Genomic DNA, 27,942 nt, shown 5'->3' with positions numbered 1-27,942 from the left:
TTTTAGCCAGAATCTTAAGATATTGTTCATTCTTGTTTTGTTTGAGTAAAAAGCACAATACTCTTTTTATTCAATTTTTCCAATAAATTTTTTAGAGTATGCATATCTCAGCAAAATGGATTTGAAGATGAATTCTTGCTGAATTTATTGATTTAAGTACTGGAAGTGGCTTATCAATGGGGATGTCACCAGATGCCCCCTTCCCTTCAAAAAGAAAACTATTTGCAAGTGTACTTGCTGTTTATCCTGGCTTGCTGATGCCCTTTTATAGCTCTCTATCCTAAAACTAAACTCTGCTAACTTGTGAACCCCCCACAAAAAAATTGTTCCATTTTTTCTCTATGCATAAACTATATTTTTTGTAGAGCTCTGTGGTAAATATCTGTTTTAATATTAGCCAAATATTTTAATATTATCTAAAGATGCAAGAAGAAAGCAAGATACTCCATATCCCTGACCCCTCCTGCTCAATCATAGTAAAATGATGGGAAAGAGAAAATATAAATTAATTGGCACTTCAAATCAATTATAATTTGCACTTTGCAAACATAATCATATTTTTCCTTAATCCTGGCACTGCTTTTCTAATCTCTTTTTTCCTTAGATAAACTCCAGTCAACACCCTTGTACCTACTCCTCTCTCATCCATTAAAGAAAAATATTAGCTCTTGTCAGCAGACAATCATACTTTGCTAATTTCCTTTCCCGTATATACATAGACTCAAACCAGTAGCCAACCAGTTCACTTTTTTTTTATTCTTGTGTATATTCCAACTGTTTTTGAATTGCCAGCTGGTTGGTTATTTTCAGGATGTTTATACATTAAGCAGTATCAAAGTAAAATGATGGGAAAGAGAAAATCCCAGTTAATTGGTACTTCAAATCAATTATAATTTGCATTCTGCTAAAATAATCATGTTTTTTCTTAGTCCTGGCAGCCTTTTTTCTAACCCCCTTCTTCCTACCCCTTAAATGTATCCAAATCAGGGTATATATTTGCACATCATGGGGGTGGGTTGAAGTTCATTTGTGATGAAAACGAATGTTATATTTAGATTCAGGATGTAATTCTGGGTATATATTTGTACATTAGGGGGGGGGGGGTATGGATACTCTGCTAATATATAGGTTCTAAAAGAATTCGTGAATTTCTTTGAAAAACAAGAAGATCATGGAAAGAAGTGAAGACAGAGATTCTCACCCTGCAAAATGTGTTAACTATGATTATTCTGCATATTATAAAGTAAGAATTGTTTTCTTGACATGTTTCCTTATGTCCGGCTGGAATCCTAGGCTTTCACCCTTAATGGGTTCCCATTTGGCCCCAAAAGGTAAAACAGTCCATATTTGCCAAAAGTTTAAACGCATGTTCTTTAAAAAACAAGCCTGAAACCCCTCAAAACTTACATCATGTCATTTTAAGGGGTTTCTGGCTCTTTTTAAGCTGGTGCAAATTTGTTTTCTAAGAATATTTTAAGACAAAGGAATATAAAAAGTTATTTTTCCTGAATTAGATACAAATGGCAATTTTTCTAACTAGCAAGTTTTTTATAAACATGCTTTTGACTTTTGGTGACTATGGGCTATTCCAAGCCCTTTGAGTGGCTAAAAATGGAATTTGCCCTCAAGCCATTCTTGCACCAAAACAGAACTTGGTTAATTTTAAAATGAATTTTATATTCTGAATTTATTTACACTAAATTTTATACTGTTTATTTATTGAATTTCTTATACTCATTCATTTTTTACTCCAAGTCAGTTGCTTGCTTATTATTGTGCCTAGTTAGAACTTAGCCTGTTTGCTCATCTTGTCAGTTTTCTGCTGTGGCTTAGCTCATTTTTGTACTGTGTCAGGAATTTGATTGTTTATGCAAAGAATTTTTCATGAGTTTGAATTCTACCCATTTTTTAGCATCAAGTCAGTTTTCAGCTGAGTCCTAGCTTGTTTTACATATATCCACTGTAGTGGTTCTGTCTCAAATTTGGACCACTGTATCTCCTCTCCTTCATTACAAACTTCAGTACTACATGTCAATGAAGATGAGAGAGATTATGATCATTTACCTCTGTATTTTGATATTACGGTTACTTCTGACGTATACTTGGGTCAGCCATCACTATTGCATAAGTGGTTTGAAAAACGTGATTGGTCTAGTGCAAATATGCCTCTTTACCTTGCTACACTTGGAGCTCTACTGTCCACCGTATGTGTCCTTTTCCATCTTCTTTGCACAAACGCGTACCCCACTATTGACAATGCTCCTGCTGATTTGAATTGCTATTATCGTGACATTATCTCATGTATAAAGCAAGCTGAAGATCTGACCATCCTGCTGATCCATGTCAGGCAGAATACCCAAAATCAATATGGAAGTGTAATCCTATGCTGAAAAAAGTCAAGAATAAGGCCAAATTCTGGTTAAGGATCTGGTCTGCCTACAGTCAACCTTCTTGGGGTAATGTGTGAAACTTGGAAACTTGAATTTAAGTGCCATCTTTGTGGTGTTTGTTACTCCAGTGAAACTTTTCCGAAAAGTAATTGTGAGTGGCGAAAAGTGATAAATTCTGCCCAAGTTTCCAGATACAAGTTCTGGTGATGCTATACCTCGTCCATCTTGGATCAAATATTATTCAAAAATATTTTCGAAAGTTAAGTATACAGTGCATAAGCGTTTCTCATGTTTGCTCTTGCCATCACGTTTATGTCAGGGACATGTGATTCCAGTTGAAAAGTTGGTTATTATTAAAGATATTAAGGGTTTAAAATCAAAATCTTTGGATCTTCCTAATTCTTTTGAACTGGTATCTCATCTCCAACTGTTTTTTCAAATGTGTTTTAGTAGTTCGTGTATGCCCGATTTGTTCTTATACGGTAGCGTCATGTCACTTCTAAAAAAGGAAAAGACCTGGTTTCTTGCAGTTCTTATAGGCCATAATGGTAGCATGTACTCTTAGCAAGTTCTTTGAATACCTCCTGCTACCTTATATCACTAAGCTTGCTCTAAATGATGATAATCAATTTGGTTTTAGATCTGGGCTAGGCTGTCAGCATGCTCACCACGCTTTGACTTCTTTGTTAAAAGATGCCCATTGCACTCATCACATACTTCATTTTGCAACCCTAGGCTTGTCTAAAGCATTCAACAGTGTTTGTCATACTCAATCATGGACAGCGTTATTCCGGAGAGGAGTAAATCCGTTGGTAATTCACGTGCTTCGTTTTTCGTACTCCTGCTCTTACCTTCGCCTTAAGTCATTAGATAATTCTTATTTTGGTCATATCCCTGTTCGTTGTGGAGTAAGACAAGGGGGAGTTCTTTCTCTGTATATTTTTAATGCTTGTATTGAAAATGTGTTATCAAAAATATCGACTGCATGCCTACTAGGATTAGATGTCTCATATCTGGCTTATACAGATGACCTTCTTATGATTAGTCAAACTGAGTCTGGTCTTGCCCATTCATTGAAGTCAGTTACTTCTGCTTTCTGCGATATCAGCCTGTACCTAAATATTGACAAGTGCAAGTTTCTTGTTTTCAACTGTAATAATTGTTCAGAATCACTATACTACAGTGGTTTTAGTATTCCTCGTGTTAAATTGTTTTCTTGGCTTGGCATAACAGTTTGCGATTCTATGAAAGCTCTCCTGTCTCGTGCTGTCAAAGATATTAGTGATAAGCTGAGGCTCGGCTACTCTAAGATTGTGGCAAATCGTGGACACTATAGGAGAAGAGCGCTAACTTGGCTTTACTAAAATTTTTGTGATCATTCTGTACTCTTATGTTGACTGGTGATCTAAAACGTATTTGTATAAATTATTACTGGTACTGCAAATTTCTTTTATATCTGCCTTGTTCTTACCGGAATACAAAACTGGTCAAAAAGTATTTTGTGACAGATATCACTGGTGTTTTCGAAAAATTATGTGCCAAGCCAGCTATTGAAGCGCCTTATAGGCTAGGGTGTTTTCATTGCCCTATCCGTCTTTTTTCTGTATGTGATTAACTATGTTTCTTGTTTTTTCTTTTGCTATTTTTCTTTTGTATTTACTCCACTTAACCTCTGTATTGTAAAGTGGGTGATAAATAAATTCTTGTTATTATTATATTAAGTCACCAATTAGCTCATTTTTACCCAAATTAGTCTGTAGCTTAGACCTAACTCATTTTTTGCATCAAGTCAGCTCGAAGCTTTGATTTTGCTTGTTTTTGCACTGATTGAGAACCTAGCTCATTTTCCCACCATATCTCCACGGTTTTGCAGCTTGGAATTTGCTTGTTTTTGGGCCAAATCAGGACATTGCTTGCTTTTACACTAAAATTAAGATGTTGTTTGTCTTTACACAGAGTCATGACTTGTTCTTGACTGAGTTGGTTTTGCACCAAGCCAGTCCCTGGACTTGGTTTGTTGTTGCATTGATTTTGGGAATTCTTCAAACAACCTTTTGAATTGGCTTACCTTTCGCTAAAATGTTGGAAGCGAGAGGGTGTTAGGGGGTCATGGGCCTAGTTTTTACCCCATATCATACAAGTTTGACTTCCTTGGAAGATTTTGGTTGTTTCCAATGCGTAATGTGCCCACAATCCTTGTCCTTTGGACTGCATGGGATAACAGGGACTTGCACCTTGTTCAGCATCATGATTGACAAATTTTGATGACTGGCAAAGATAAAAAATTTAATATTTAATGAAAGGGAACAATTGAAGGGTAATTCTTGAGAAAGTCTTACAGAATTTTTAGTTTACCTTAAATCGCACTTGCTAGCGATATGGATGAATCCAGTGTATGCCAGTTAGTGATTATGGGGCCACGAGACATCTGCTGCATCCCATTGAGTGAGCCATAGTTCTGTTGCCCAGTTCTTTTTTAGATTGGATTTGAAGCTATCAATTCTTGTAGATCCCATTGTCATCTCACTTGGGCAATTCAACAGACTTATGATTCAATTGTAGAAGAAATTGTTTCTTTTTCTTGTCTTGGCACACTTGCAGAACAGCTGTGCTGAATGACCTCTGGTACTTGACGATTGGACAGGTTTAAACATATCTTTGTCGTCAGACTGGAGCAACTTATAGGTCATTATTATACCGCCTCTGGGTCGACGGTATATCAGAGTTGGCAGCTTCAGGCTTTGCAGTTGACATCAATACTCTTTATTGTTGAGACCCTTTATGCATTTAATTGCCCGTATCTTAACAGATTCGAGAGCCATCTGGCATGTTTTATTAATGATGCAAATGCAGATATACTTGGATTCATAATGTAATACCTCTCATCCTCAGCTCCTTAGCTTATGAGAAGAATACCTATTGTGAGGTGGTATGAATTTCCTCTTTGAGCCTACAATAATTTTATTTTCCCAGTCTAATTTGATTAGTTGCATTGTATCTGCTGCATCAGAGAAAATATAAAGTCTTTGAAAGGAAGTGATACTCTTCTTCATGAGTTTTGGATAATCGTCTTATATTCTTCTGTCCAGGTATTTACTACTAAACATTATTAGTTTAATGCATTGTTCTCAATGTATTGATAGTAAAGAAGAAAAAAATGATTGTTTTAGAATCATATTTTATGTTTTTCATGGCCAATTTTTCAGTATCAATTGAAAAAAAATATCCTCACCATGCTTTCAGTTTAGCTTGCACATGGTACATGCATAATGATTGCATATCTAAAGGAAAATATGAAGCAATCTTCTTTGGAAGTATTCTTGTGGCTGGTGTCAAAGAAGCAGATGAAACTAAGAATTGGTTCCACAAATCATCTTTGGTGGTTTTTGTGAATATTTTTGAGTATGATTTCTTCTGATTCTTTTCTTCTTCTTTCTCTTACTGATGTACACTACTAAGACCTGTTCAGTTTTTCAAATATTAGTTTTTAATTTATTGGATTCCTTCTGATAGTGTTTCTATTGGTATAGTTACAAACTAATTGGTATAGTTACAATCCCTGCTCAGAAGCTATGTTAAGAATTCAAACAGAATGCACCCTTTTTTTAGCTTGCAAAAACGAAGGCAAACAAAATTAATTGAAGATGGGTTTGGCTCTTGAAAAAAATAAACTTCTGTCAATTGAAACTTGTCACAGCGTTATGCCAGCTAATCTCCAGTGATTAATGGTTCTCTGTCACCCTATTTTTGACAAAAGTTTGTTGAATTTACCCAGATTTCTTGTTGATATTTAATTGAACTGTATTGAAAAAACCAACTTACCCATTTATTGTACATTTAATAAGATCATTCTTGTTAGCTGTTTGTTCCTGGAGCAACTTGTAATCCATTTTAGATGTTACTTACAATCCTGGTAATAGCAGGAAAACAGTATTCAGAATGCCAAAAACCTATCCTTTAAGTGTATAAGTAAATAATATAAGTAAAAGTAAACAACTTGGCTCAAAAAAGAAATTAAGACATTTGTATTAAAGATAAATTTAAATATTTTTGTGATACATAACAATTTTACCATTGAATTTTTAATTGTTTTCCTTGCATATTTTTATTGTTTGTTGTATCTTTATGACTTTTTTTTTTTTTATAGAAACAGCAATTGTTTGATTGTAGACCCTTTTGCTGCTATGAATTGATTCTAATGCAGATTTGAGGCTATGATAGAAGTTTGCAGAAGTCATTTCTACAAAATAATACTTGGCTTAGTTTGTGCTCTTACCCTATGGCAGCTGCTTGTCTTGCAAAATGTTCAAGAACGAGTATTTATTGCAAACTTCCAGTATAACATCTCAAACATTGTCAACCACTTTAGCAGTGAAAAGGTCTCAAACAGTTTCAGTCTACCCAAGGAAACCAGATCAGCAGGGGGAGTCAACTTCAGTTCCTTCTGGGAGCCTAGTAATTTGTATTTAAGGAACGAAACTGAGTTTGGAAATTCAAGTTATGATTTATGTCCAGAGACACCTATAAATCTCGGTAAGTTATCTTTTTGATTTCGTTGAGACAAACAATCTTTGCTGTCTCTGTATTTTCAGAATATATTTCTCTAGGATGGGGGGTGGGGGAATATGGAGAGGTTTAACGTTAGAAAAGTGTTCTTTCGTACCATTTTTACATATTTTTGTTGGAGACCCCCCCCCCCTGATTTTCGTCTTCAGGACTCCCCTCCGCCCGCCAATCAGAAAATTAAAGAATAATGACCTAAAATACAATTTTCCTCTCCGAAATTCCAAAAATGGTAATTCATTTTTAATGTCAAGTGCTGTATTTACTCTTAACTTGATTTGAATGAGAACGATAAATTGGATATTCCCAATATAGTTGTAAAACAGGATAGGGGCAAAGTTATAGAACTTGCTTAATTTTAGCAAGTTTGATTATGTTGTGAAGTTAGGATTTGGATTAAACTCATGGGGACTTCTTTTTTTGGAATTTACTCAAAACCTGAACAATAAATATTCAGGACTTTAGTTCTACACGGCTTATAGAGCCAAGGTGAAGTTTTTCTTGCTTAGGATTACAATTTTCATGCCCAAATCCATATATGGTAATTCAACAGTTGAAAATTTTTGGTAAACTTGGATTGTCCTTTCACTGTTTAGTCCACAGTATCAAAATGATCATGGTTATATTATATGTTCTTGCATGATTCCATGCTGTGTAAAGTGTAAGATGTCTGCCTTTTCTGGTTAAAGGTTGTGTTTAATAAAAAAAGAAGAAAAAATAGTAACCAGTAAAAAAAAAGAGAGATAAAGCAGATTCATCAGAAAGACCTTCACTAAACCCTCTTCAACACTCTAAAAAAGGAAGGAAAAAGTTATACTAAAAGTTAAACTAAACCTTCGAAGTAAGCTTTACCTAAACAGGGATCTGACTGAACAAAAAAAAACAACAAAAAAACAAATGCCAAACAATTGAAACAGTAACCAAGAATCAGATTGGACAAGAATTCCCTAGCAATTACTGCTGCCTTTCTACTGACCTGATTTGTGGTAACACTGCTAATTGATTTTGTTTTAACATGAGGATGTACAATTTGAATTTCTTTCCACAAAATCATCATGAATTAGGTTTGTAAAAATATCTTTAGTATCTCTGTTTAAAGTGAGGCTTTTGCGTATACAGGCTATTTTATAATTTCAATTGCCACCTTGGAACATTGTGGTAAACCATTTACTATAGACGCTAAAGTTGTTTCGTCAAAAATAACTAAATGCTGCGGATGTTTGAAAGCAGAGAAGGCTAAAACACAATCAAAATCATGATTTATTTTTCTTTTAGGTTAGAGACATGTTTTTTTGAAAGCTCATGTTTGTGTGACCTTTCTCCCAACTGTTGACGATTTCTTCCAATGTAAAATTTTCCGCAGGAATATGGGCCTCGGTATACGCCACTACCAAGAACAGAATCAGTTTTTGCTTTTTTTTTTAAGGAGCCCGAAAGGATGTATTTCTGTTAAAAAAAAGTTTATCTATGTCATTTTTTCTTTGTTCTTCTCATTTATTGTCAAACGTTATGTATAGCCAGTATGATCTCAGAACATATTTAGGCAAAAGATCATTAATAAAGGGGAAAAGGTAGTGAGTTTCGAGGGGTGATACGTCTATTTTTACATCTAGCCATACATATTTAAATTCCTTGTATGATTTTAGTCTTATCAAGATACAGTCTGACCGCCTTTTTGACTAAAATGGGTCTGAGTAATGTGCAGATTATATGATTTGTGTCATAACCTATCAAGTTCCGTAAGGCTGAATGGGTCATATCCCCCTTGGAACGTTATTTGTAACTTTTTGACCAATCTGAGCGAATGCCTATCTCACAATTTTGATTCAATGCTACTAAGATCTTGAGGGATCTCTTTAAGCAAAAGACATGGGAGGGTGGATGATAGTCTCCTGATTACTTTTCATCCCTCAAAACTGTACTGGAACTGTCAATTCCTGATCAAATGAGCCCTCAATAAATTTTGCGATCATCTATTCTACTCAAAGTGACAAATAATAATAATTGTATCACAGAGACATATTGCGCCTTATGATTTCAACACTGCTGTGTCGACTTTGATGTCTGACGGTCACTATAGCTAGGTGTAATTAATTAATTAGTTGTGTGGCTCAGTATTGAACGGATCTTGTTCATATTTAATAACTTAGTGCAGGTTCTGGTCTGCAACTGCTTAAAATTTCACATAACTCTTTTCAGAACCTTTGAAATATGACCGTCAGCTTGGCATGTGTAAAACTCGTTGTTTAAAAAAAAAGATATTCTGAAAGAGCAGCGTGGTGATTTAAAAGGTTTTTTGACCTACAATTTCCTTGTTCTGGACCGTTTGTCTTCTTTGCGGGTATAAGGTTGACATGAAACATAGATGCCATCTGCTGTCAACAGAACTGCCTGGGAGGGTGCATGGATGGCAACATTGTCGTGCATCTAAAGACTTCAGTTGCAAGTTTTTCCCTGTCAAATTAATATTTTTTACTCGCCAACCAACTGATTATGCTTAGGACTTGTGCTCTTGAGAGTATCATACAATAGGTCATTAACAGTAAGTATACATAGGAGGGTTTATAGCACCGTGCATTTTTTTCTCCTCTGTTTCATACACCTAGGGTTTAACAAGAAAACGTTTTATTCATGTCTCTATTTGTTTGTTCCAGATGGGCATATCACCGTTTTAAAGACATCTCCTACACTAGAAGAATTGGAATCTCACATAACTAACCTGATGCCAGGAGGAAGATTCAAGCCTTTTCACTGTAAAGCTCGCCATAAAGTTGCCATTGTTGTTCCCTATAGGGACAGAAAACAGCATCTTGCTGTGTTTCTTCAGCATTTGCATCCTTTCTTACAGAAACAGGAATTAGACTACGGGATTTATGTAGTAGAACAGATAGGTATGCAGTTTTTTCTTATTTTTTTTTTTATCTGGAAAGGTGCTATTATACAATGACAAATTACAATAAATGGATTTTTTTTGGTCTCTTTACGCTCTGTTTACTGATTGTAGGCTTAGATTAAATATTTTGTAACCAGTCATAGTTCTGAAAACCTTGAATATCAACTGTGGATTTTTATTTTAGGTAGAAGGGGGTGGAAAGAGGTTTCATAAAGATAGTTTAAGAACTGCAAAATGACCTGATAATCTTGATAGTGCTCATCAGATCATGGTGATTTTATCTAGCACCAATAAAAAGTCAAAATCAATTCTGTAAATGGCCTTTTAAGCACCGAATGTCTTATTCTAGTCTTGGATAAATAGTTTTACCATTGTATTTTAAATTACCAAAGGCTCTCAAAAAAGTGTACTAGCCCCCATCCTCCTCCGTCACCTCCTCAAAATAATCTGGTTCAATTATAAAAAAAAACATTCAATGTGAAAGTAAGTAACTTAGGTTTGATTCCATGGATGTCTTAAAGTGTACTTGTACGCTTGTATCCAGGGGAGGCATTGGATTTCTCCTGTGGCGATTCCAAGACGTAGGAAAATCCAATTTAAATGGCATCTGATTCATTGAAGTTAAGAAGTTGAAGTTCAAAAAATGATGTTTAGAAATTTTTTAAGCTGATTTAGAGTTTTGCCTAGCTTTAGTAGCTGATGTTTACAAACTTCAAACAATTTGACGATCCTTGAAAAATTGAATAGTAGTTGCATATACTCTTTCAATGCGTTTCTGTTACATATGTGAATATCTCACCCATAGACCGGATAATAAACAGAATAAAAATGTTTACACGGGATTAGATTGATGTCTTAGTTTTAGAGGGAATTTGTAATTTGAGGTTGGTTAAGGGGTAAATAGACACATTTCATAATTGAGTGCATTGTCTTGTATCCCTTAATAAAACCTTAATCGGATGATATGTTTTAAAGTTTGATGCGTTTTATTAATTCAAGTTATTTGATCATAGATAATTCCCCGCAGGCGTACAGGAAGAATTCCCTCAGGAAATTGCATATAAACCTTAAAATGTGTGAAAATCTGAAAAATTTAAACTTCCTATATTTTCTTCTAACATGTTTTCTCCTTCTTCTCTCCTGGGAAGATTTTCCTGATTCCTCTAGTATAGGGATCTTATGTAAGTTTCCCATTGACTTTGAAAAAAAAATTGGGGAAATTAACATCTACATTTTGTTCGAATAAAAATTTACTAGTGTTGATCTTGCATCATTGCTAGACTTTCTGTCAACTACCGACATAATACGTGTTATTTGATTTTGGATTTGGTCTAGGAATCTGTAATATTGTTCAGTGATGGGTACATAAAGTAAAACTTATTTCGCTTGGTTCTATTCCACTCCTATTAGAGTTCCTGGAAGGGTCAATACTATAAAGACGGCATTAAGTTGAACATTTTCGCATTGACAACCTTGATCAACCGTATTATTGGCGCGCAAAAGTCCAGAAAAGGGGCTGGTCCAAAGCCAAATCTCCCTATGTGGCTCATATGGTGATTTAAGTGTTTCAACAGCTTGTGAATGCTGCTTTTGCTCCAAATAGGGTGTATCTGATGCCAAAATATGACGAAAAATTCCTGATATCATATGACATATGAGAACTCTAAAATATTTTTTGCACTTTGTTTTCATGTAATTAACTTTGGTGTCAAGCTTCATTGAGGTTTTTGGATTTCTATACTCCCTCGGGCCTGGTCCCCCCTCCCACCCCCCTAAGAAAAGAAAAACAGCTTTTGAAAATAACTCCATACCAAAAAAGATAATACAAAAATAACTAATTCCAAAAATGTATCCTTAAAACAGAAACCCCCTAACCCTCAACCGCTACTGGTACCTCACGGGCAATTTTCAAACACAGCGCTTTTGATGACTAATAAAGTGATTTCCAATACTCACACATATGAGTCACGAAAAAAAAACAGAACTTGTGACCGACGAATCTGTCATTCAATTAGTGTCTGTCTATTTAGGAGTGGGGTCATTTCATTTATATTATGGATTCTCCATACTGCACAAATAACCCTTTTTGTATCTTAATTATCCCTTTCGCGCAATTGGGATTATAGTGGGTAGCATAATCAAATCCGATCGGCAAAGCTTCCTATGTTTGGGTAGTTCTTTTAATTTGAGTCATTATGAATACAATAGGTATTGCGCCTACGAAAAGCCTAAACAACAGGTACCTACAATGCTGAAGCCATTGCAGATTGCATGAGCCGTCAAGAACCTCCCTTAGGTATATATATGACAAACTGGTTACAGTGGTTCCGTGGCACACCACTGGCTCCAAAAAAAAAAAAATACCAAAAAAAAATTGATCATTCTCATGTTGAATGAGAGACTGATAATTTTTTTTACCCAGGTAAAATAGAAGTGTGCGTGCTTCTTTTGTAATGCAAGCGAATCAATTGGCAAGAAAGGAAATGTTGATTATCTTAACAAAATTATTCAATCCAGTATTGAAAAGGATTTAGCTCAGAATTCGTCCTTACAGAAAAGAGAAGGTATTACAATTAAAATCCCAGTTAAATGCTCAACAATCTCAATTTTCCAGAAAACTCGAAAGAAGCAAATTTTTTGGTATCTTTTCCTGTTTAAAAAGATTCAGGATTCATTTATTTAAAACAGCTTTCATAGTATTGGCAAAAGCCTCAACCAAATTACGTTATCTCTTGGAACACAGGAAAAAAAAGAGAAAAACTAAGCATGATTAAAGACACTTGTTTAAAACGAATAAAAGAATTGCTGAAGCGATTCGTTGTGCATCTTATTTGCTGAACTTGTTTGTGTGTCGAGTGGTGGCTTTGGGGGCACCACTTTGTTGTGTGGCTTTGGTATCAATAAAAGGAGGCAACAACATACTGTGTTTTTCACTAACGAGGAGTGATTGTCCAAATTTGCACATGAGATTGAACCTCTGTTCTCTCAGCCTTGGTATTTTCAACGTTGCCGTTGTATACGTGTCATATTTGGGGCCCAGTAGGATTTTGTCGCCCGTTTTTGTATAGCCTTGGAATCTTCAAATAAGTAGTCAATGTTGTACACCAGTGGTCCCCGATCAGGGCACGCGTATTCTAGCTAGTTGTGTATAGATATACGCTAGTCGTAACTGATTCACTGAGAAACCTAGTCGTCGGAGTTAGCGACCGCAAAGCATAGTTACTCTTTTTCACAAGGTTAGAAACGTGGTAGCTGAAAGAACAGTCAGTACTGAAAGTCACACCAAAAATAATTGCAGTTGAAGTGGTAGAGAACCAGAGTTCAGGACAAGCTACGTCCTTTCTAAGCGGATTAAAACGCATCACTTTTGTTTTATTGACATTAGTTTGAAGTACATTCACTAATCAGTGAAACTGTCTTTCAATTCACATTGGAAATGGGGTATTGCTCGGGATTCATCAAAGTCAATGCGAACATAGTTGATCACAGTCAAGAACAGTAAGACAGCCAGCTTGGTACCTTGCAGAGCAACACGTGTTATTTCAGATTCAGACTATTCAGAGCTGAGGTCTCCTGCAAAAAGTGCGAACACTGGTGACGGCTTCTGAGGAAATTGACTATCAACACAAGGGTCTGTTTTCTAGCCCCCATATCTTTGAGGTTTTATGCAGCAGTGATATGGCCGAATAAATTGAACGCTTTACGGTAATCAGCGAGCAGGTCTACTATGGAGTTTCCCCTGTCTAGCCATTCAGTTATCAGGTGATTGAGACGCAGAAGATGGGCAGGGCTGCTTCCTTTCAAGCAGGCATACTGGAAAGGGTCTATGGAAGGTTTGATATGCGTAAGGAGTTCACGATAAAAGATTCGGTGACCTTGGCGAGATTCGGGTTTTTGAAATTGGACAGAGTTGTTCACACGATTTCGGGTCCTTCACTTTAGGTATATCCCCTACATATGGTCTTTTTCATTCTTGAGGGAATGTCTGATCTCTGAAGCACTGATTAATTTCGGACGCCAAAGGTTCAGCCAAGAATGGTGCATATTCAATTAGAAATTTGACTGGCTATCATAGCTGTTTTAGTGAGGAAATGTTAATAATTTTTCTGCATGAATTGAAAAGTTAGTAACTCGACTTTTGAGGTTGATGTCTTTTAATGAACACATTTCGTCAAAGTCGAAGGTTCCTATCCATCTCCCAAAAGAAGAGATAGACTCCTTAGTCATGGTTCGAGTTGTAAACTTCTTCTTTGGCCTGGGGAAGGTAATCTTAGCTTGCCTCAGAATCATGAAGTGATCGGAACTTTGTAGTAAACCGAGGGAACGAGGAGGGAGGTAGTAGTTAGAAAGGTTAGTAAGTGTGAGATCCGGCTTACTACCACTCTGGTGGTGGGAATTTCCACAACTTTCTGCAAGTCGAGCATGCTGGACATCCACTGTTAGCGAGTCTGATTGAAATTGCCGGTAACTATGAACACAAAACCAGCGCACTGATGGCGCACATTGTCAATAAACGTTTGTAAATAATGTATCAGGTGTTTCCTGTTCTTAGCAGTTGCATGATAGTACATAACTGCGAGTCTAAGACACGAAAATTGTCTAGAGAGAAAGTTCGGCTTGCATTCAGCCCATATCATTGCATGATAAGTGTCCGTACGTTGGCTTAACAGCTTATGCGGTGTGTCTTGCAAAGTGCACACGCCAAAACCTCCACCACGGCGCTGCAAGCCTTGATCCCATCTTGTATTAAACAAGTTCGTATAATAGTTTATACGACCAGTTTCGTCAGTAATGTCCCAGCATTCGGCAACAGCTGCAATCAGGACATTGTCTGTTTGATAAGAACTTCTAGCTTGTCTACCTTGTTGTTTAGATACCTTGTGTAATTTAGCAAGATATTAGGCAATCGCGTCTTTGCTGTGAATAAACCCTTTTTTACTGTTTTAAAATGTAGAGTTAAAAGAAAGAGTCAAACTTTAGCGTAAAAAGTGGGGCGTTGAGGAGGAAAAGCCCCATTCATATACGAAGTAATTTCTGTTCGTTTTAAGTTTTAATGTCGCTCCTTACTTTCATTTTAAAAAACTTGTTTTTTTGGTTTAATGTCGTAAAGGCAAGAGTGTTCCAAAGTTACTGTCTTACCATTGCATAGGACACCAGCAATCATTATGTGGCAAGTTTTTCAGTATGAGCAATATGATGAAAACAGTCATCAAATTCATATATAAAGTAAAAGTTCAAGCACTTCAGAGAGAATTACAGTCCTCCGATTTAGGAGCATTAGGAAGCAGTGGTTTGTCTACTTTTCTCTCTCTCTCTTTTTCCTCGTCTGTTTTGGGACACTGAAACATAATAGATATTTTATTTCTTGAAGCTTAAGAATTAGGACAAAAAAGTGCCATCTCAGTGTTACCCATGCATTTAATTTGAGATTTAGAAAACTAATCAATCAAATTTTAATTATATTATCGCTTCGTATATTATACAAGAGATATGTATAAAACTAGATAAAAAAAAACTAACTCGGGATATTTCGCAGTATTTGTAGAATAGTGATAACTGAAAAGACTAGAGAGGAAATCAGCTGTAGTGTTGATATTCAGGCCTTCTTTAAAAGTTATTCTTTGCAAGATATTATTTTTTCTAATTAGGATATTACTTTCACGCCAATATATTCTATATCCGTGAGGCAAATATAACACCACCTTTGATCTTTGCCTCAGATTTAAGGAAAATTAAAGCATACATGGTACATCTAACTCAAAATCTATTCTTTTACCGAAAAACTAATCAGAAAAAAAAAACGCTCTTGTTCTTGTTGCTTCAGCTGAGTGGATGAGATGCTGCCCATCCATACTAAAGGTGACTGTGTTTCAATAAGGCTGAGGTAATTTCTGGGGTAAGCTGACTGAAGAAGCAAGCCTGAAAACAGGTGAAAGATTAAAAAAAAGCAGCCTTTTTTGCGTTAGAGAACCATCAAGAATTTTCATTTATTTAAAGTATAATGAAATTGAAACGTCGAGGACAGATTCCATCATGGCTGGAGCGTCAGATGCAATTTAGTACAGACCGAATTTGAGCTCATTGTAACCGAAAATTTTAAAATGCGTTTTTGGAAAAGCTATCAAGTGCGGAAGGATCGCCGTTTGAATTTGGTATAGAAATGGTAACTGTCGTTTTCGTTGTTCTTAATGGTAATAATTGAAAAATAAGGTTTGAAAGTAAGTTGTAACTGGCCAAGTTTTCCTTGACCAGTCGAATTTTCGCGATTAATCTGATACAAAGCTGTGAAGAGTATTTTCTATTATATAACAAAATAAAACTGAAAAAGATTGAACTCTATTATACACTTCAATGAAATGGCGTGCGAACTTACAAGAAGCTTACTGAAGGCATTCCTTACCATCTTGCTCGAAAAATGTTTTTTTTTTTAAATATATATGATTGACTTCTTTCCAGGTAAATCTTTGTTTAATAGAGCCATGCTGATGAATATTGGGGCTGCTGAGGCACTTCGACAGTATGATTACCAGTGTTTTATTTTTCATGACGTTGATCTCTTGCCTGAAGACGATAGGAACATTTATTCGTGTCCTGAAATGCCTAGACACATGTCAGTTGCTGTGGATGTTTTTGACTACAAGTAAGAATGTACATTCAGAATATTTGGATTTAACTTAGTAATTGGACATTTCATGTTTTAATCATTATTTCGGTTGTTTTCTTTAGAAATTAGCTGAAACGCTGTTTTTACTAAACGAAAAGAGTCTATGGACCATAATTTGTATGATTATTGAATTTTGTTAACATATTCTGTTGCTATAGGCCAAGCTGGATTAACGAATATGCACAGTAAAGCATATGCGTAGGGCATCAAGTGAAGGGGGCACAATGCACACTGATTAGGTCAATATTTTGGCTTTTATAAAAGGAAAGAAAAAATATAGAATTTCAGGGCAAATGTTTGCTTGTGTCCAGTACTTTGGATCGTACGTTGCCTACTCTATCGTGGGCACCTGTGAGAAGGTGGGCAATGGCTCCCCTTTATGAAACATGAAGTCATTGTATCAGATTAACGACGCTTCTTGACTACTAAGGTCCCTGCGTCGGCCCTGCGGTGCATGCATGAAGTCATTTAAAAATGTGAAACATCCATTTGAATCTTGGCAAAAAAACAAAGCTCCTGATAGCGCTTTCCCCCGTTGGTATATTTTCTAGAGGTGATTTTCTGGAGGCGCAAAAATTACATTGAACTGCAAACGAAAATGTGACTTAAAAATATAGAATGACACGATAATTGTATAATTTAGGTATTTCAGAAACTACAATGAAATAAGGAATGTGTTATTTTAGCGTCTGTAAAGGATAAACAGGAAGGAGGAATATTCATGTCTGAACTTTTTAATTCAACTGAAATCGCTAATTTGCCATCCCATGACATGAAACTAAAGAGTAAAACAATGATTACGCTAGTCTGCAATTTATTTAAGAGGACATAGGCAGTGGAACATTCGTGGTTGCTACTGAATTTTATAACAACGCAATTAGAGCAAAAATGTAACGACTGAGAAAAAGTTGGGAAAGAAGGTTGTTGGTATCTATGATATCGTGCAAAATTGTTCTTGATTTTGGATGAATCTGAACAGTTAAGGCAAAAGGCATGGGAAAATACCTGAGCTAATGATGCACGAAAAGGAGGTACAGCGAAATCCGTGGCTTTAAGACATACGGCAACAAGCTTCACATCGAATTCCCAATTAAAATAATGGACAAGCAAACCTGCGGTTAGAATATATCGACAGGGATGATGACAACGAACCTTAGATTAAATCTGCAATAAGAAGAGAAGCATCAGTGAGAATAACAACAAGTCCCAGGAGCAAACAAATCCAATGAAATGGATAATTCTTTGGTACATTAACAGGAAGGAGGAATTGAATTAACCCCAGAATTTCTTAACTCAATTGAAATTGCTGACTTGACACCTCAGGATTTAAAACGAAAGAATAAGGCACAGGGCCTATCATGACGGCAACACAGGTTCGTTACGACCATCCCAGGAAAAATATAAATTCTTCCTTAAAGTCCTGACCTATTTAGACCTCTCTTTTCCTGACCTCTATATATGGATATATGGACTATCGCTTGTATTCTAACCGCAGACGTGAGCCTCTTCTTTATGTCATGACGGCAACACAGGTTCATTACGACCATCCTAGGAAAAATATAAATTCTTCCTTGAAGTCCGGACCTATTTAGATAGTTCTTGTGACCTGAAATGTCAATGATGTAATATATATTATAATTATTAATCGTTTAATTAATTTAAAAAAAGATATCACTCTAACAGTAAGACGTTATGTTGGTAGTTGTCAGGGCTTCCTTCCACACTTCATCATATGTTCTTTGGTCATTTTCAGGTGGTAGCAGAACTTTTAAGCTACGTTGTCTTTTCACAAGAGAAAATGCAACGTATAACACTCCATCATTAACAAGAGCTAAGAGCCCATATGGCACATGTGACGAGGTCAGAAGAGCCAAGAGTTCATATAGCATGAGCTCTAGAAAAATTCTAAGCATCAATAGATTGATTTAAAAGGAAAATCAGAGGCGTCCGGTCGGGATTCAAAATAAGAGCTCTGAGACACGAGGTCCTTCTAAATATCAAAATTCATTAAGATCCGATCACCCTCTCTTAAGTTAAAAATACCGAATTTTTTCTAATTTTTCCTCTCCCTTCAGCCCCCCAGATGGTCGAATCGGGGAAAACGACTTTATCAAGTCAATTTGTGCAAATCCCTGACACGTCTACCAATTTTCATGGTCCTCACACGTCCAGAAGCACCAAACTTGCCAAAGCACTGCACCCCTAACTCCCCCAAAGAGAGCGGATCCAGTCAGATTACGTCAATCACGCATCTACGACATTTACTTATTCTACCCACCAAGTTTCATCCTGATCTCTCCACTCTAAGCGTTTTCCAAGATTTCCGGTTTCCCCCTTCAACTCTCCCCAATATCACCAGATCTGGTCGGGATTTAAAATAAGAGCTCTGAGACATGAGTTCCTTCTAAATATCAAATTTCATGAAAATCTGGTCACCCATTCATAAGTGAAAAATACTCCAATTTTCTAATTTTTCCGAATTAACACCCCCCCCCAACTCCCCCAAAGAGAGTTTATCCATTCCAATTATGTCAATCACGCATCTAGAACTTGTGCTTATTCTTCCCATCAAGTTTCATCCCGATCTCTCTACTCTAAGCGTTTTCCAAGATTTCTGGTTTCCAAGATTTGTTTCTCCCTCCAGCTCCCTATGTCTCGGATCTGATTCGAATTGAAAATGGAGCATTTGATAAATAAGATCTTTCTATATCAAGTTTCATTTAGATCCGATCACCCATTCGTAAGATAAAGACACCTCAATGTTGACGTTTTCCAAGATTTTTGGTTTCTCCCTCCAACTCCCCGTCAATGTCACCGGATCTGTTTGGGACTTAAAATAAGAGATCTGAAGCACAATATCCTCCTAATAATCAAATTTCACTAAGATCTGGTCACCCGTTCGTAATTTACAAATACCTCATTTTTTCTAATTTTTCCGAATAACCCCCTCCCCCCAACTCCCCCAAAGAGAGCGGACTCGGTCTGGTTATCTCAGTCACGTATCTTGGACTTGTGCTTATTCTTCCCACCAAGTTTCATCCTCATCTCTCCATTCTAAACGTTTTCCAATATTTCTGCCCCCCCCCCCACGACACTGGATCCGGTCGGGATTTAAAATAAGAGATTTGAGTTACTAGGTCCTTCTAAATATGAAATTTCATTAAGATCTGATCACTCCTTCGTAAGTTAAAAATACTTCATTTCTTCTAATTTGTCAGAATTAACTCTCTCATCCCCCCCAACTCCCCCAAAAGAGAGCGGATCTGTTCCGGTTATGTCAATCACGTATCTAAGACTTGTGCATATTTCTTTCACCAAGTTTCATCCCGATCCCTCCACACTAAGTGTTTTCCAAGATTTTAGGTTTCCCCCTCCTACTCTCCCCAACGTCATCGGATTTTATCGGCATTTGAAATAAGAGCTCTGAGACACAATACCCTTCTAAATGTTAAATTCCATTAAGGTCCGATCGCCCGTTCGTAAGTTAAAAATACCTCATTTTTTTAATTTTTCTGATTTTACCGTCTCCCACTCCTTCCCTCCAGATGGTCGAATCGGGAAAACGAATTTAATCTGCTCTGGTCCCTGATGCGCCTGCCAAATTTCATCGTCCTAGCTTATCTGGAAGTGCCTAAACTAGCGAAACCGGGACCGACAGACAGACCGACAGAATTTTCGATCGCTATATGTCACTTGGTAAATACCAAGTGCCACAAATAACTGGAGTACTAAGGTCGACTCCAACAAATTCAAAAGTTTGCCCTCGCGACTTATGCATAGCCATGCTGATTTGCATCATCCTCCATTTGACGCATTTTTCTTAACCTTTGGCATAGTCGTCTGTGTCTCGTAATATTTCTTCCAAAAGACTCATTAGATTACGAGAGATTTCATAATTCAAAGGATGTGTGAGGCATTCCTCAACAGCTTCATTGGAGTCTAAAAAGTACATTTGCCCATGCGAAGGTGGCTCAATTTCACCTTCAGTAGTTTGTGATGGATGTGCTGCTAAATGGATTTTGGGATAAATTTGTCCGGCTACTTTAAAGCTAAATATAACGCGACTATTTATGGTTCGATCATTGCTTAAGTTGAATGAAGCAAGATCAAAACACGGGTTCAAGCTTCGAGTACGTTAGTGAAACTTTGGAAAGCAAGTGACGTCTAAAAAAAGGCAAACCAATTCATTTGGAATTTGTGGTGGTGACAATGCAATTTGACCAATCTCCAAAGGAATTACCTTTATTTGCTTCTCTTTTCTCTGGAAAATGAAGGGCTCCACAGTGAATACAAATGATGTTGAGGAGTCCCAATGACGTATATTTAACGTTTACCGAGTCTATGGCATGATTGTAGTATATGCTTGACACCGGGACACAAATGACGACCGGGACACCGGGACACAAGGAATATAAATGACGCCTGGGACACTCAAAGAGAAATCACAGACTGGGACACCAGGACACAAATGACGACCGGGACACAGGGAATATAAATGACGACCGGGACACAGGGACACAACTACAACGGGGACGCCGGAGGGCACAGGGGGATATATAAATGACGACGGCGACAGAGGGAATGGTCGATTAGCAATCACCATCAACAAAGCTCTAGGGCAATCATTAGAATCATGAGATATAGATCTGAATACGGATTGTTTTCCCATGGACCATTATATGTTGCATGTTCAAGAGTCGGTAAACCTGACAATCTATTTATATGCACAGACAATGGGACAGCAAAGAATGTTGTATATTCGCAAGTTTTACGTAGTTAAAAACATATATATATGTATATATATATATATATATATATATATATATATATATATATATATATATATATATATATATATATACCCTATATAGCCAGTGTATTCTCCTGATGAGCCCTTATGTTGGGTGTTGCCTCTGAATTATTTGTCTATATTATTTTTTCTATTGTTTGGTAAATGACGACTTATACTTATTGACGACATGACTGCCTGTCCATGGATTATTCTTTATGGTTGATTGTGTGTGGCTATGCTGTTTGACCTATGTGATTGTATGGATGAGTAGGGTTAAGGCCTCATTCAAGTGCTGGTCTATATTAATCACTAATTTAGGAAAACAGTCTTCCTTTTCTCTTTCTGTCTCTTTTTTTTTTTTTTTTTGTGTTTGTGCTGTTGCATTGGTGATTTCTCTTTTCATGATATTATTCCAGGTTTGATCCAGTGCTGGTGGAGAAATTTTTTTTAGTTTTCTCCCCGACAGACCTTTACCCTGGTCCAGGTTTTTAACCTGATATTGTTAATTATTGGTGAGATGGCACTTATGCAAATTTCATGTTCTTTCATGTTTTTGTTTATGTATTTATTGACCTATTGACCTTGGCATGTTTTTTGGACTTTGATTGTTGGATTTTGATTTGGATGTTGGTTTGTTTTGGATTTATTTTCAATAACTTTTTATCATGAAAAGAGAAATCACCAATGCTACAGCACAAACACAAAAAAAAAAAAAAAAAAAAAAAAAAAAAAAAAAAAAAAAAAAAAAAAAAAAAAAAGGAGACAGAAGGAGAAAAGGAAGACTGTTTTCCTAAATTAGTGATTAATATAGACCAGCACTTGAATGAGGCCTTAACCCTACTCATCCATACAATCACATAGGTCAAACAGCATTTTTTTGAAAGTTAGTAAGTGTAAAAGTCGTTGTTTTCTTTGCCAAGATCATTTTGTCCCACGGACTTCTGTTAAGAGTACATTGTATAATAAAAATTTTGCATGCAAGTTACATGGTAATGTTAATTGTAGAACAACCAATGTAATTTACCTATTAGAATGTAATAAATGCTGCCTACAATATGTGGGGGAAACAACTAATAATATATACAAAAGATTTTCTGGACATAAGACAACAGTTAATAATGAAAAAACTAATAACTATCTAGTTCAACACTGTAATAATGGTAAATGTTCCATATCAGATATAACTGTCACAATTTTAGAAAATTTAGAATTAGAAAATTTAAATAAAGAAGAGAAGAATAATAGACTACGTAAACAGGAGGATTTCTGGATCCATACTCTTGGTACAGCTTATCCTTTTGGGCTAAATGATCGTGTAGCAAAATATGGTGACATGTCTCATGTTGTTGTTAAATGTATTGATGGTTTTATGGACCATCCTTCTTTTACCTGTCCTACTAAACGTAAAAAACGATCGAGAGGACATAGGAAAAATAATAGAAAAAATGAATTAGATGTACATATGCATTCTATAGATCTATGCCAGCTACTTGAATCTAGGGGTATGATTTCTGTAATAAAATGTCTAAATAATTTATCCAAGAAGAATTTAATCAAACTTTTCTGGATTGTTAAGAATAATACAGCTCTTGATTATAATTTTAAAGTAATATGTGATACAATTTGTATTCTAACTAAAACGAAATTTATTTCAAAAAAGAAAAAGTTCGATAAGATTAGTAATAAGGATAACAGATTATATTTACCTATTAATTTTACTTGTAAGCAGATTGAAGATATTAATTTACCAGAAATTTTAAATCAGCGGCATGTGAAACAGGCCCTTCCTAGTAATTTGAATTATAATGATAGTCCAGTTTTAACTTATAAATTTTCAAAAACTATTGGGCAAATTATTTTTAATTATAATTTAATACTAAAAAGACTAGATAGTGATATAAATTGGAAACCGGTTTGTAATTGTAAGCAACTTGGCCCATTTGTAAATCCTACTTACAAACATGTTATAACAGGGGACTTGTCAATAATAAAGCATGATGATCTTCAAATTATAATGAATAAAGGGGCTAATTTCCGTCTTTCTCATCATCTGAAACCATCGAGTGTTCTTGATGGCTTGGAAAATGATTTTGATTTATTTATTGATAAGTGGTGTAAGAAAGAGAATAAAAATAAAGAGAGTTTTCAAAGTTGGAAGAATTTAATTATTAGTAGAATAAGAAATAAAATATACTCCAACTTAAAAAATAGTAACACTAAATCATTATTTTATAATGCGAAGATTAAACAAGTAATTGCTAATTTAAAGAATGAATTTGTAATTGTGCCAGTGGATAAAGCTAATAATAATTTTGCCATAATTTGTCAGAAGCTGTATTGTGATATCTTAAAAAGGGAGTTATGCACAACTAATGTTTACGAAAAGGTAAATATAGAGGATGAGAATTTAATTAAAAAGACTGAAGAAATACTTTTAAAAAAATTTAATATTAAAATAAATGACAATGATAAAAAGTTCCCTTTTCTATATTGGACTGTAAAATTTCATAAGAATCCCCCTAAACCACGGTTTATTTCTGGAGCAGCTAAATGTCCAACCCGCATTGCTGCTACTGACCTCTCTTTAATTTTAAAGGAAATTGTAAATAAACTTAAAACCTATTGTTCTGGTATTAAAAAATTTTCGAATTTTAATCCATATTGGAGTGTTAATAATTCACTGCAGGTGATAGATTCTTTAACAAAGGTTTCAGCTAAAAGAACTGAGTCTTTCGATTTTGCGACAATGTATACTAATTTATCACTTAATGTAGTGTTTGATAATTTAAAAACTGTTATCAAGAAATCTTTCCTCTTATCTAGTAAAAGGTTCTTAAAAATAGACATTTATAATAAAAAAGCTATATGGACAAATTGCTTTAATACTACAGTTAACTTGAGATGTTACAGCTTGGATGTGATTTTTGAGTTATTGGAATTTGTTTTATACAATACTTATATAAGATTTGGGGGTGATTTGTACAAGCAAATTGTGGGAATTCCCATGGGGGTGAATGCCAGCCCATTTATAGCTGACTTGTTTTTAAGTCAACTAAAATATAAATATATGATGGATTAGAATAATCCAATTAATTTAAAACATGTTTGTCAAATAATAAAAGATATTTAGATCATATTTTGGTCTTAAATTGTAAGGATTTCATTGATGTTTCTAAAAATATATATCCATCAGAGCTTATTCTTGAGCCTAGTCATGGCGCTGGTCATGAAGATCCTTTCTTAGATTTAAATATTAATATTTGTGATAATAATAAATTAAGTTTTAAAATGCATAATAAAACGGATGATTTTGATTTTGAAGTGATTAGTTTCCCATTCCCTGAAAGTAATATACACTCAAATATCACATATTCAGCGTTTTTCTCACAGTTACTTCGTTATGCAAGGATTTGTAGTAATTATATTGATTTTAAAAATAGATGTAAAATCTTAAGCCAAAAATTGATATCAAGAGGTTTTTCTGCAAATAAATTAACTTGGCAATTTTTAAAAAAATTTAGTTTTCATTATAACGAACTTTTAAATAAATATCAAAAGAATTATCTAGAAATACTTAAAGAAATTTTCAACTAATTTCGGAGGTTCGAGAAATGTTGTCGCAGCGCCATTTATTTTGAATTGTGTTTCTAATTGAGCGGATTTTCTTAAAAATTAGCCACATGGTAAAGATGAATTCTATAATTGTTTAGTTCATTCAGGTTTTTTGCAATGTGTTAATATTTGTGATTTGGTAAAATTTATAATATTTAGTTTACCTATTGTTGTTAAAGGGAGGGATATATTAACAGGATAAGCTTGTTTTTGTTTTACTTGGTTGTTTTACATTTGCTGTTTTTTTTCTTTCATAGGCATGTATTTTGGGGGTGATACCTGACGCGGGGATGCCATGGATATTCTGTGGTAGCCACAACACTGTGCTGGGTAGAGAATTTAGAGTGGCGAAACCCTATATAGGCCAGTGTATTCTCCTGATGAGCCCTTATGTTGGGTGTTGCCTCTGAATTATTTGTCTATATTATTTTTTCTATTGTTTGGTAAATGACGACTTATACTTATTGACGACATGACTGCCTTTCCATGGATAATTCTTTATGGTTGATTGTGTGTGGCTATGCTGTTTGACCTATGTGATTGTATGGATGAGTAGGGTTAAGGCCTCATTCAAGTGCTGGTCTATATTAATCACTAATTTTGTCACTCTTTTTTTGTGTTTTTGCTGTTGCATTGGTGATTTCTCTTTTCATGATATATATATACATTTATATATATATATATATATATATATATACTAGCTGTTGGGGTGGCGCTTCGCGCCACCCCAACACCTAGTTGGTGGGGGCGCTTCGCGCCCCCCCAAGCCCCCCCGCGCGCGTCCCTGTTTCCCCCGGTGTCCCCGTTGTAGTTGTGTCCCTGTGTCCCGGTCGTTATTTATATTCCCTGTGTCCCGGTCGTCATTTGTATCCCGGTGTACCGGTCTGTATATACATTCGTTTTTTAGTTTTGTTTTTCTCCTTTATTTTTTTCCTTTTTTTTTCTTTTTTAGTTTATTTAGATTTTTAGATTTTTTAGTTTTTTTATTAGTTTTTAGTTTTTTTTCTTTTTAGTTTTTTTGTAGTTTTTACCTTCTTTTTAGTTTTGTTAATTTTTTTTTTTACTTGTGTCCTGGTCGTCATTTATACTCCCTGTGTCCCGGTGCTTTGTTGATTGCTAATCGAACATTCCTTTTGTCCTGGTCGCTTTCTCTTTGAGTGTCGTCATTTATTTTTTTCTTTTTTAGTTCTTTTAGTTTTTACCTTTTTTAGTTTTTTTTTAGTTTTTAGTTTTTTTAGTTTTTTACCTTTTTTTAGTTTTTTTAGTTTTTTAGCTTTTTTATTTTTTTTATTAGTTTTTAGTTTTTTTGTAGTTTTTGCCTTTTTTTTTAGTTTTTTGTCCTGGTCGCTTTCTCTTTGAGTGTCGTCATTTATTAGTTTTTTCCTTTTTTTTTTTAGTTTTTTATTGGTTTTTACCTTTATTTTAGCTTATTTTTCAGTATTTTCCTTTTTTTTAGTTTTTTTTATTTTTTATTTTTTTTAGTTTTTTACCTTTTTTTAGTTTTTTTAGTTTTTTTAGTTTTTTAGCTTTTTTACTTTTTTTATTAGTTTTTAGTTTTTTTTTGTAGTTTTTGCCTTTTTTTAGTTTTTTCAGTTTTTTTTTTAGTTTTTTATTGGTTTTTACCTTTATAGTTTTTTTAGTTTTTTAGCTTTTTTATTTTTTTTATTAGTTTTTAGTTTTTTTTGTAGTTTTTGCCTTTTTTTAGTTTTTTCAGTTTTGACGTCACCTAATCCAGTTTTTTCAGGTGACGTCACCTGACACATCCATCCACACATCCATCCACACATCCACAGACAGACAACTTATTTTTATATATATAGATAGATAGATATATATATATATATATATATATATATATATATATATATATATATATATATATATATATATATATATATATATATATATATATATATATATATATATATATATATATATATATATACATATATTCACAGGTGGGACACATGGACACAACTACAATGGCGCGTAACGACTTACGCGCGCGGGGGGGAGCTTGGGGGGGGCGCGAAGCGCCCCCACCAACTAGGTGTTGGGGTGGCGCAAAGCGCCACCCCAACAGCTGGTATCTATATATATATATATATATATATATATATATATATATATATATATATATATATATATATATATATATATATAAATAAGTTGTCTGTGTGTCTGTCGAGTGACGTCATGTTTGTGTGTTGACTGACGTCATGTTTGTCGACTGACGAAATTACAGACCGGGACATCAGGACACAAATGACGACCGGGACACCGGGACATAGGAAATATAAATGACGACCGGGACCCTCAAAGAGAAAGCGACCGGGACACAAGGAATGTTCGATTAGCAATCACCATCAACGAAGTACCGGGACACAATTGACGACCGGGACACAGGGAATATAAACGACGACCAGGACACTCAAAGAGAAATTACAGACCGGGACACCGGAACACAAATGACGACCGGGACAAAAATGACGACCGGGACACAGGGAATATAAGTGACGACCGCGACACTCAAAGAGAAATTACAGACTGGGACACCGGGACACAAATGATGACCGGGACACAGGGAAACAACATTAACGGGGACGCCGGGGGGCACAGGGGAATATATAAATGACCACGGGGACACAGGGAATGTTCGATTAGCAATCACAATCAACAAAGCTCAAGGGCAATCATTAGAATAATGAGGTATAGATCTGAATACAGATTGTTTTTCCCATGGACAATTATATGTTGCATGTTCAAGAGTCGGTAAACCTGACAATCTATTTATATGCACAGACAATGGGACAGCCAAGAATGTTGTATATTCGCAAGTTTTACGTAGTTAAATATATATATATATATATATATATATATATATATATATATATATATATATATATATATATATATATATATATATATATATATATATATATATATATATATATATATATACACAGGTGGGACACAGGGACACAACTACAATGGCGCGTAACTAATATGGTGCGTAACGACTTACGCA

General features: G+C 35.2%; 1 protein-coding gene across 2 annotated transcripts in view; it reads left to right on the top strand.

Annotated features, from left to right (window-relative positions):
• The window catches only part of LOC136042007 (beta-1,4-N-acetylgalactosaminyltransferase bre-4-like), a 46,138-nt gene that overhangs the window by 12,044 nt on the left and 6,152 nt on the right, over positions 1 to 27,942 (top strand). For both annotated transcript variants that reach the window (XM_065726857.1, XM_065726848.1), the window contains exons 2-4: positions 6,538 to 6,923; positions 9,608 to 9,844; positions 16,303 to 16,486. In XM_065726857.1, the coding sequence (XP_065582929.1) occupies positions 6,605 to 6,923; positions 9,608 to 9,844; positions 16,303 to 16,486 (740 nt within the window). In that variant the 5' untranslated portion in view covers positions 6,538 to 6,604. The remainder of the gene's footprint in view (positions 1 to 6,537; positions 6,924 to 9,607; positions 9,845 to 16,302; positions 16,487 to 27,942) is intronic.

This window comes from Artemia franciscana, chromosome 2 (genome assembly GCF_032884065.1).
Source record: "Artemia franciscana chromosome 2, ASM3288406v1, whole genome shotgun sequence".
NCBI lineage: Eukaryota > Metazoa > Arthropoda > Branchiopoda > Anostraca > Artemiidae > Artemia > Artemia franciscana.
The sequence above is the reverse complement of the archived record's forward strand: the minus strand, read 5'-3'. Positions and strand labels throughout refer to the sequence as shown.